Source organism: Drosophila elegans, unplaced genomic scaffold (assembly GCF_018152505.1).
Source record: "Drosophila elegans isolate 14027-0461.03 unplaced genomic scaffold, ASM1815250v1 contig_208, whole genome shotgun sequence".
In the NCBI taxonomy this organism is placed as follows: Eukaryota; Metazoa; Arthropoda; class Insecta; order Diptera; family Drosophilidae; genus Drosophila; species Drosophila elegans.
In genome coordinates this window covers 20,512,014-20,522,838 of record NW_024545578.1, presented here as the reverse complement: position 1 = coordinate 20,522,838, position 10,825 = coordinate 20,512,014, and the positions used below count along the sequence as shown (strand labels likewise).

Below are 10,825 nucleotides of genomic sequence, written 5' to 3'. Positions count from 1 at the left end.
CCAAAAAACAGAGGTAAGACCGATATCGATATTTTTGTACCTTGACGTTTTCCACCACTAAAATCGTAAGACGGGCAATTTTTTTATTATGGCACTTGCGCGGCTCACAAACAATATTTGCTGATTAAAATCCATTGGAAGTCGCTGCCAAACGTCGAGGGCTCTTCAAGTTAAAGTTCCTGCATAATAGGATCGCCGCAAGACAAGCAAAAGTGCCGGAGACCAGCCGTTTACTCACCGCCGCCTACTTCACCAGCGCAAAACGAGGAGACGCCGAACGGAACATACAGTTTGTGCAAATAGCTAAAATCCACACAGTCCGCCATCGAATATTATGAAATGGGTAAGCTGCGAGGGCTAACGAGTGGGTGTACGCATTTTCCGACCGGTGGGCCCGTTTCCATGGCCTTGATTTCCATGGCAAAAAATAGCGAAATGCAAATGCATCTTCAATGCCGCTGCATGTGCGTGTGTATGCGTGTGGTTGCGGCTAGTGTATGTGTGTGCAGTTTTTTTTTAGGGCGTTCTAACTGTTTTTCTTTTGGGCTCATTGGGGCAAAAATTAAATGGATTTTGTGATATTTTCACGGTTTAATTTTAAATGTGAAATTCGTCAATGTATTGTTTAAAAAGTTATGAAAAGTATTGGCTTGTTGCGATAAGACCCAGGCTATAGTAACTGGAATAGGAAACTCTAAAAAAATGGATTCGTGATTTTCGAATATCGAATGTAATAGACCTGGAGCATTAGAAAAACTTTCTAATTATTGTAAAAAACAGCGAGACCTTGAAACTAAAATATTTGGAGTTGTTTAGAGCTTAGGGTTCGTAAATATCTACCCCACACAATATAATATAAATCACAAAATTTAAAATCTTATTAAGATTCACAAATCAGGTATTTTAAGGGCACTTTACTATAACTTTCATTTTTAAATTCAAGATTACTTGATTTATTAAATTACCTTAAAACTCTATTTCTTAATATTATGACTTGTAACGAGATTGATTTGGCGGGATTAATTTCTCTCAGCTCTAATAAAAAGCCAAAATTACCTCAATGAGAAGGTCTGAAACCAAACTAAGATTTTTAATTAAAATAGAAATAATATTGTGTTTGCGCCACAGCGAATCTTGTAAAATAAACAATGCCTAATGCTGTCTATTTTCAGCATCAGCTTCAAGTATCTTGTCTTATGTTATCTCAAAGTGTGTTAATGAATGCGATACGATTTAGGTGTGATAGAGTCTTGTAAGGGCAGAGTTAAATTGTACATATATATTCCGATTCCCCTGCATTTGATAAAGAGCATTGCCTCAGAACCAAACCGTAATACCATTTACCCAAGAGGAACTTGTTGCTTGAGGCTTGGTTGTAGGTCAGTGCGAAGAGGTGGCTGATCCGGCGACGAAGAGTGCGCACCAGGCGACGACCGGCGACGATGTAAGTAGCGCCTATCGTAATCCCCATCACTCCAGTAACCACCTCCAAGCAAATTATCAAAATCGATTCCTTCACGTGCCTTTGTTTCGTTATTGTTTGATTATTTCGTTCTTCTTTCGTATCAGCAGCAAAATTGTAGCACTTCTAACAGCGATATTGGCCAAACCTCAATTACAAACTCTTGTTTAGTTGCGCTAACGTGTTTAACCAATTGGTCCAGCTATTTTATTATGTTGCTAACCCTTAAGATCCCTCACCAAATACACACAAACACCACACACTTGGATATTCGAAATTGTTATTTAAGGATGGAAACTCCTTAGTATTAATGAAATTCTTTTTTAAATCGGTAAACCAATCTTGATCAGTGCTAAATTGTTAAAAACAAAAACCCATTCAACTTGTTTGTAGTGAATAGATTGTATTAATATCGTTAAACATAATTTCCGACAATATGTACTCTTTTTAAATTTGATAAACTCAGTTCCAAAAAATATTGATATATTTATTAATACTGTTTTTCAATCCATTATACTTAAAAATGATTTCTTATCAGCCCCAATGGGTTTCCAAAACATATACACTCTCACACATAAAGAATATCCACCCGAATATGATATACATAAATAACACCAAGTCGTTTTGAACCAGAACCAATACCTTTCACAGACAATGCCTTCGGCGATCAGTGGCGCGGCACATGGCCAAGTCCACATACCGAGCAACGAGGAGTGCGGCATCCGGGACGTGTGGAAGCATAACCTGGAGGAGGAGTTCCGCACCATCCGCAAAGTGGTGCAGAAGTACCACTATGTGGCCATGGACACCGAGTTCCCGGGCGTGGTGGCACGACCCGTCGGCGAGTTCCGCTCCACGGCGGACTACCATTACCAGCTGCTGCGCTGCAATGTCGACCTTCTGCGGATCATCCAATTGGGTTTGACTTTCATGGACGACGATGGCAAAACGCCGCCGGGCTACTCGACCTGGCAGTTCAACTTCAAGTTCAACCTGAGGTGAGCTGGCACTGCTTAAGCGATAATAGGGGGTTCTATCATCACCTTTCGTATCCATAGCGAGGACATGTATGCGCAGGACTCGATAGATCTGTTGCAGAACTCTGGCATCCAGTTCAAGAAGCACGAGGAGGACGGCATCGATCCCATTGAGTTCGCCGAACTGCTAATGAGCTCCGGCATTGTGCTGGTGGACAACATCAAGTGGCTGTGCTTCCACTCTGGCTACGATTTCGGCTACCTTTTGAAGCTGCTCACGGATCAGAATCTGCCCTCGGACGAGAGCGAGTTCTTCGAACTGCTGCACATATACTTCCCCAATATCTTCGACATCAAATATCTGATGAAGTCCTGCAAGAACCTGAAGGGCGGCCTGCAGGAGGTGGCCGATCAGCTGGAACTGCGGCGCGTTGGCCCCCAGCATCAGGCCGGTTCCGATGCCCTGCTTACGGGCATGGCCTTCTTCAAAATGCGTGAGGTACTGCACACACATGATTTGCACTTTGAGCTAGAAGCGCCCGTTGTACTCTTTCCCTACCTGCTTGAGCACACCATGAACATGAAGCCGTCGGTCAGCCGGATCTGCCTGCTGAGCCGTAAGGCCTACATCGGGGGATGTCCCCCCGATGACTCGGTGATGATCAGCAGTGGCAACGGCACCGGCAACAGCAGCTCCTCCTGCGATCCGCTCACCTCGAGCTCCTATATGGTCACGCCTCCCGCCACTCCCGGTTCACCGGAGCGCGATGGCTCATCGCTTTCTCACTTGCCTTGCGTCTGCTCCGATACGCTGACCCCGACTATTTCGGACTGCTAGAAAGTAGTGTTGTTGCCCTGCCTTTGCCACTACTAACGTATCTTGCCTCCGCCCATCATCAACATCATCATCATCCAATAGGTTTAAGGTGGTTCATGGTTGTCACAACTCGCCCATTTTCATACATACATCACATATGTACTTAGTTATCTATATCCTGCAGCATCTGCAGTGCCAGTGAGCCGCAATTTATGAATGAAAACCATAATTTGAAGTGTTTTGAGTTAGTTTAAAACTGTTAAAATCATGTGAAACATGTCTATTAGCTTTAAAGCTCGCGGGACGAAAAGAAAACAGAAATGGATTTGAATGGAAAATTAAATGAATTTGAATTAATTTTCTTATACATTTTTGTTTATATTCTTTGGTGTCTGGGCATTGCATACGCAATCTTAAGCATCTTGTTGTTTTCAAATATAATTCATACGGCATGACTTCTTACCAATGGAGGAATTTGTCTAATTTGCCTTAAAACGTTATTAACTGCTTTACTTTAGTTTTAAGTTAGAAGGTAGAATTTTAATTTGTCAAATGACTTACTGAATTTTGTTTCGCAATTTTAAGGGCTTTGCTGTCATAGATTTATACACAGTTTACTGTGTTCATCAGCGTAGCAAGTGCTTAAGCTGCCAAATAATTCTAAATTAACAAGAAAATTGCAGAATAATTAGAAGAATAACAATCTAAAATAAGAGAATTACTAATACAAAATCACCATCTAACAACATCGGTAAACGGTATGTAATTTAATTTATTTATAAGTAGGACTCCCCAAACTGATTGGGTGCTACCATTTAGATTTGCTGCTGTAGAGATTTATGTGCTTTCAATGCTTTATGGTGTATATACTTACCTAGATCGCTTAGCTCACTGCTTTGTTCTGTCCCATTCCAAATCCAGACACAAGTTATATGCCCGCCTAATGGAACCTTACACCCTTTTCAGATGTTCTTCGAGGACAACATCGACCATGCCAAGTACTCCGGACACCTGTACGGCCTGGGCACCTCGTTCATCGTCAACGGCACCAACTTCCACGAGAGCAACGGGGAGACGAACAGCGCCTCATGATTCGTGCTAATGGGCAACGTGGTCGTTCACGACCGGAAGTTCGAGCAGGAGGGATTAGCAGCGGGTCCGCCGGCCTCGGTGCAGGCCACACCACCTGGCCAACCCATCCTCGCCGCCGCCACCACACCTTTGCAATAGTCTGCCAACAGCCACAGAACGTTCCCGTTTATACAACATTTACCCCGTCAGCCATAAGCTAATCTCTTGATGTTCCCACGCTAGTTCAGAAAAAAAAGCAACCGTAAAACGCAAAAATATGAGAGAAACCTGCTAAACTAGAACAGATTCAATTTCAAATTCTGCATGTCTTAAATGTGTTACGAATACAGAACTAAGGTAACTAAGCTTATATTGTAAGCCAAAGGGCAAAATAGAATATTGTGTATTTGTAAAAAAAAAAAACAACAACAATATATTTAAAACTTTTTAATTTAGTGTATAACAATTTTTGTTTTTATTTATTTCAAAGGAAATATTGAAATCAGACAAGTTAATTAAGGATTAGGGAAAATATCCTTATATCCATCTGGGTATATTTCAAACATTTGCCGAAAATCAAATATTTTTCATTAATAAAAAATTTGTAAAAGTTCAGCTTAGGTTTGTCTTGTCTTAAAAACAAGAACATTTATTAATTAACTTAAAAGCCAACGAGTTAAGGATAATTATAGAGAGAATACATTCAAAAATTTCAAATTATCTGAGTGTTGCCAGAATCTACCGTTAGAAAGCTATCGATTAACATCGAAAGTAAATTCTCGATAGCAAGCCCAAGATTTTCAATATATCGATACCATCGTGAGTGGTTGGCCCCTGGTCCTTGAGTTTGTTTGGTTTCTTGTAAATATCCCATGATTTTGGAGTCCAAAGCCCATTCCGATGGCATCCGTGGCTGAGTGCAGCCACAGCGTCTTCGACATGGTGACCCACCTGGCCACTTTGTTGGCGTCGGAGGAGCAGGCGACAAATCGGCCCACAGCTGCGTCGGTGGCCAGGAAGCGCTCCAAAATCTATGAGGATCTGCTGCGCACTGGGACGATGTCGTCCCAAGACAAGCTGGAGCTGCTCCGCCAGGTGAGCAGTGAGGTGGCAAAGAATCCCAAACGGAGGGACAGCCTGAACCGCTTCCAGAATCTTCTGGCAGGAAAGGATGAAGCACATCCTCACGAAACTAAAAAGGATCCTGAACCGGAGAAGAATACGGAGAACCACTACAAACGTGGCCTCAAAGTGTATAAGCCGGGAATACTGAAACTATACGAACTGCCAGACCGCTTGCCCAGGGAGCCAGTGAACCCAAAAGCGCTCAAATCTCTGGATCAGATGGGACGGGTCTTAAAGCCCCTCCACTTGCAGCCCCACACCGATCTTCTACTGACCAACCTGAAGGCGCCTCCGCCGGAAAAGCCACGCGTCGGTTTCAATCTATCCTTTTTAACCTTCTCCGGCTTAGCAGAAACCATGACTCGCATGAGGGAATCCAGGGAGCAACCAATGCAACCACCTCCCCGACTGCCAGTCCTCAAAAAGAAGAGCCCACCTGCCCCGCCGGATCCCCCGTTTGTGGCCCAACCCGGACCCCAGAAATACTTCATTTCGGATCAAATGATGACCAACGAATTGAAGCTTCTGCAAAACAAGGACCTGGTTCTCTACTACATCGGCGAAGCGGCCCTCATAGATCACCTTAAGAAGGCGGCAGCAGGTGTTCAGTCAGAGACGTTCCTGAGCTCGCCGGAGGACGAGCTGGTGCTGGTATTCAGGCCCAACACCACATTGCGCACTGTGCTGCCCGAGATATTGGCGGATTTCGTGGATCCCTTCTTGCGCTCTGGCTGCGCCTTTCGGCGTCTGAGTGCTCGCACCAGGTGGAATCGGAACACCATGGCGCGTCTGGAAAGGCCCCTAAATCGGGTGAGTCCAATCCCTAATCTTCTCATGAACTTTTAATAAGTCTTTAACTTTTCTACAGGCCATGCGCAACATTTTGGTCGATTTTCTAGCCACCAATCGTGAGTTTTTGCTCTCCCAGGCCGCCGAAAATCTCTCCCAGCTGCTGATCAACTGCCGCCCTGCCATGCGGCTGCTCCATCAGCTGGAGAATGTGTTCAAGAGTGAGCCAAAACGTAAGACTCCCATTCCGCCAAATGGACATGTGATTCACTAGCTTCATTTCATTGTTTAGTAAACCTGGACTCTGGGGTTTCGGGCCCCTTCCTGCTGCGCTGTGTTTGGCTGGCCATCGACACTTGCGGCAACAGTGACTTCCTGCAGGTTCTCATCTACTTGCTGCGGTGCATATCCCAAACATACTTCGTTCAGCTCCAGAGATGGATCCACCAGGGTGAGCTGGACGAGGCCGTCAACGAAATTTTCATCAGTCGCAGCCTGAACACTTCGCCGGCTCTGGTGAACGAGTGCAGCAAGGAGTTTTTCGATAGAGGCTACCACGTGGTCAACGAGGCCATTCCGGAGTTCCTGCACGGGTGTGAGCAGGACATCCTTCAATGCGGAAAGTACAACCAGGTGCTTAAGGCCTATAACGCTCAGGTTTGTAGATTATGATTATAAACCAAATGATAAACCATTCATAGCTGCCTTCCTAACCCACTAGCATCCCGTCTTTGATGTGGAGTACCCGGAAATAGTGGTCTGTCTAACGGAGCAACAGCTCAAGGGGATGCGTCGCAACCTGGCCGACAGGTATGCCGTAATCTACCAACGCTTCGGATGGTGCAGCATGCAGAGCATCTTCGAGGAGCGCAAGGCCACCAAACGTAGCTTCGCAAATCTCATGAAGGAGCGCACGCGGTCGCATCTGCTTGCTTGGGAGGAAGAGCAGCGCGAGCTCCTGTCGAAGGCGAATGACCAGAAGAAGCTGATGTACGATCAAGTCAACGCGGAACTGCAACTTCAACAGCAAAGTCGGCTGGATAAGAGGCGCGAGGAGATTGTCAACGAGTTGGCTTTTCAGCGGGAGAGCGAACGGTTGGAGGATAATCGTCTTGAGCTAGAAAAGCTGGAGTTGCAAAAGCAAGTGTCGCAACTAGCAGCCGAGTTGATTGGCAAAGACCACCAGGAAGAGACCAGCCCGGACCAGAGCACATATAGTGATCTCAGTTTTGCATCGTGTGTGGAAGGAACAGATTTACGACCAGAATCGGCGTCGGATCAAGACGATGCGAGAACAGATAAGGTTAAGGAGGCAGCAAGAGAGCAGAAGAAGCCTTCAGATGCGGAATCAAAGCATCCAAAAAATAAAGAATCGCAAAAGCCTCCAGAAACGGTATTACAAAATCCAATAGATGTACAACCAGAGCAGCCAGTTGTGGTGGAATCTCAGCCTTTGAGTTCCAATGTGGTTCAGTTTCAGCGGAGCCACTCGGATGTGCTTAATTCCAATGAGCAGCTGAACTCCCAAACAGAATTCGATCGCAATCGCCAGCATATTCTTTCTTCGGACCAATTCCAGGAGTGCTATACAAAGGTCCATATTCAACAGTCGGAATCGGATAAAACCACAACCACAACCTCAACTTCGGGATTGCACGCGAACCTTCCGCCCGACATCAATGCTAATCTAAATCGCATTGAATCGGAGGAGCTGAGCGACATGCAGAGAAACCGTCTGCGCAATGAGCACCACGATGGTTTCTCCAGTTTCAACTCCACCGAGAGTGAGCACACCCATCGTTGGCGACGCCAAGCGGATTCAAATACGGAACGTGCTAGAAACCGTCGACGTGTATTAGATAGCGAGTTTGGTATTGCACAGACCGAAAAGGATTTTGAAGAAAAATCATTGTCTTGTCTATCAAAACGGGCATTGGAGAGCAAGCTATGTAGTACAGTGCGTGAAGATAAGGACTCGCCTTTCCTACCTCTAGAGCTTAACAAACTCCACGTGGAAGTACCTTTGGCGGTGCTAACCCCCATGTCCACCACTTCCGATGTGGACATCTTTGGGTTGTCACCCAGGGAAACGGTTGACAACGATGCTGCCAATAATAACAATATTAGTGAGACCAAAGAAGGCTCGTATTCGGAGTCACTGCAGCCTGAACTTGTAGTTGCCAAACCCACTAAGACATTATCGGATATCCTAAAACCAACTATCCATCTGCCCACCTACTTTGGGATGAAAAGGGCCAACGAAAAGGCGGTTCTCACTGTGCCGGAGCCCTACAATCCACTCATGGCCCGTCGTTGCCTGCACCTCTCCGTTATGGCTCCAGTGAACGCGCACTATGCCCTGCTCCGGAACGAAGTGCTCAGGATCTTCCAGGAGTTGCGTATTTACGAGCATTTCCGTAAGCTCAGAAACTTGTTTTTCCTATTGGACGGCCAGTTTGGCACATTGCTAACGAGTGGCATCCTGGGAAGAATAAGGGCGGGCATCGATCCGAAAAGCCTTTGCCAAAAGGGCATCCTCGACACTATGCTTACGCATGCATTGGCTGGCTGTTCGGCGGATGAGACCACGGTGTCTCAGAATCTCACGCTCCACTGCACTCATATTCCGGATACGCTGAATTTCCTGTCCCTTGAAGCCACATCCATGCTAACGCTGCACTGTAATGTGGATTGGCCATTGAACCTGGTGATCAGCCCCGAAACGGTGGCTAAATATGGACAGATATTCGGTTATCTACTGAAGCTTCGCCATGTAAGCTTCGTTTTAGAAGGATCCTATGAGCATCTGCAACAATTGGGCAAGCTGCTTGGACCGGAACTCCGCACATGTCCACACTTTCGACACTTGCAAATGGTGCGCCACAAGTTGTCGCACTTTATGACCTCCTTCCAGACGCATCTGGTGGCCAAAGCCCTGCAGTCCACTTGGAATAGCTTCAAGGAGGAGCTGAGCACCGTCGATTCCATCGAGGGATTGTACAAGCAGCATGCGGCCTACTTGAAACGGGTTGCCTTCCTGGCTTTCTTAAATCGAAGGAGTGTCAAGGTTAAGGAAACCATCGACAATATTCTAGTTATTATACTACGCTTTTGCAAGTAAGTTAATTTCATTTGTGGCTTAATCATTTTCTTATTTACTTAAATTTAAATCAATATTTTAGAGTCATTCAATCACAGTCGTTTATAATGGATCAAGAGAATCACTTTGTGCATCCACGCTTTAAACGCCTTTTGCAGGAGGAGGCTGAGTTCGAGAAGTTCATGCAGTATCTCATCTATTTGGGCAACAAGGCAGCCTCTTCTGGTTACCAGGAGGAAATCGGTGACCTGATATGTATTATTAATTTTAACAACTATTACAAGGTATCTGAGGACAGTTCAAGTTCTTAAATGGAAACTCAAACGTCCGAACACGAAACTGTGAAGGAAATCGTAAAAAGAATTTATCTTACCATTTAGCTGCGCTTACTTAGGTTTTAATAAATATTTTTAAGAGTCCCTCACATGTAAAGCAGACAACAAATAATTGATGAGATTTCAAAAACCTTTTTTATTATAATTTTGGTTTGTCTTTCCGATTTGTTTTTTTTTTAAATTTCTGTAACTAATTATGTCTAACTTGTATTTATAATGATTTTCTTTCTTATCAATGCTTTAAAAGTCAAAAGCTTTTGAGGGTTTACCTTGTTAATTGCTTTTTTAAAATAAAATACCTTATTGTTCAAGCTTCTAAATTATAAAACAATATGAGTTCATTTGCGTATTTGAATGCTCAAAAGTTGGTTTATAGGTAAATTTTGACGGAAGAAAAAATGTTTTTAAATAAACTAATAAAAGTAAGAAAAGTGTTTGTTAAAAATTAGCACCAACATGTCCATAATCTCTTAAAACGCTTGCCTCGAAAAATTGAATAAATGTTTTATTGTGCCTATAATGGAAAAACCTTTTTTATTATCTTAATTTGAAAGAAAATGAAAATTCATTTGTTTGTATTGGGATTCTTGAATAGAAGCTTAAAAATTAGAGTTCTACAAAATAATTTCTTAAAAGTAAACATATTGACTGGATATAATAAAAATTTAATTTGAAAATGCAAAACAAACTTCTTCTAACTATCTTCGGCAAATACAATTTTTTTTATTTTTACATATTTTTTTGTTCAAAATTAGCCTTTTCAAACTAGAATGCACTTCAATTTAAGCAATTGAAAGCTAATAAAAGAAAAGACATGAATTTCATTATTTTGTATTATCTTAAATTTTATAGAAAATGAAAATTCATTTGTTTGTATTGGGATTGTTAAACAGGTGTTTAATAATGGTTGTTATTAAAAATAATTGCTTAAAAGTAAACATATTGACTGGATATAATAAACATTTGATTTGAAAAGTAATTTTAAAACCAACTTCTTCTAACTATTTTAGGCAAATACAATTTTTTTATTTTTTAAATATTTTTGGTTCAAGAATGCACTTTAATTTGAGCAATTGAAACCTTATAAAAGAAAACATATGAATTTCATTACTATTATTTTTCGAGATGGTCAAACATGTTTTAAATTTA

At 43.0% G+C, this 10,825-nt stretch overlaps 2 protein-coding genes across 4 annotated transcripts; both read left to right on the top strand.

The window, feature by feature from the left end:
• The first annotated feature begins 34 nt into the window (after window positions 1-34).
• Window positions 35-4,778, top strand: LOC108142355 (CCR4-NOT transcription complex subunit 7). Of its 3 annotated transcripts, none has more exons than XM_017266157.2 (4): window positions 35-343; window positions 2,096-2,460; window positions 2,521-2,938; window positions 4,223-4,778. In XM_017266157.2, the coding sequence occupies exons 1-4, from the start codon at window positions 335-337 to the stop codon at window positions 4,346-4,348; spliced, it is 918 nt and encodes a 305-aa protein (XP_017121646.1). In that variant the 5' UTR covers window positions 35-334; the 3' UTR covers window positions 4,349-4,778. The 3 variants fall into 3 exon arrangements, with proteins under 3 accessions (XP_017121646.1, XP_017121647.1, XP_017121645.1); XM_017266158.2 differs by having other exon boundaries at window positions 36-343; window positions 2,114-2,460; XM_017266156.2 differs by lacking the exon at window positions 35-343 and adding an exon at window positions 1,368-1,444 and having other exon boundaries at window positions 2,114-2,460.
• Window positions 4,779-5,152: 374 nt separating this feature from the next.
• Window positions 5,153-10,196, top strand: LOC108142765. Its single transcript, XM_017266802.2, has 5 exons — window positions 5,153-6,262; window positions 6,321-6,474; window positions 6,534-6,898; window positions 6,963-9,358; window positions 9,424-10,196. The coding sequence occupies exons 1-5, from the start codon at window positions 5,228-5,230 to the stop codon at window positions 9,650-9,652; spliced, it is 4,179 nt and encodes a 1,392-aa protein (XP_017122291.1). The 5' UTR covers window positions 5,153-5,227; the 3' UTR covers window positions 9,653-10,196.
• Window positions 10,197-10,825: the final 629 nt, after the last annotated feature.

What these genes read in the sequence shown, in the direction of transcription:
- LOC108142355 (XM_017266157.2), top strand. An exon ending in AACTTCAAGTTCAACCTGAG is followed by an intron (nt 2,461 to 2,520) that starts GTGAGCTGGCAC and finishes TCGTATCCATAG; the next exon opens with CGAGGACATGTATGCGCAGG. An exon ending in CCTTCTTCAAAATGCGTGAG is followed by an intron (nt 2,939 to 4,222) that starts GTACTGCACACA and finishes CACCCTTTTCAG; the next exon opens with ATGTTCTTCGAGGACAACAT.
- LOC108142765 (XM_017266802.2), top strand. Translation starts at nt 5,228, where the DNA reads ATGGCATCCGTGGCTGAGTGCAGCCACAGCGTCTTCGACATGGTGACC. An exon ending in TGGAAAGGCCCCTAAATCGG is followed by an intron (nt 6,263 to 6,320) that starts GTGAGTCCAATC and finishes ACTTTTCTACAG; the next exon opens with GCCATGCGCAACATTTTGGT. An exon ending in GTTCAAGAGTGAGCCAAAAC is followed by an intron (nt 6,475 to 6,533) that starts GTAAGACTCCCA and finishes TTCATTGTTTAG; the next exon opens with TAAACCTGGACTCTGGGGTT.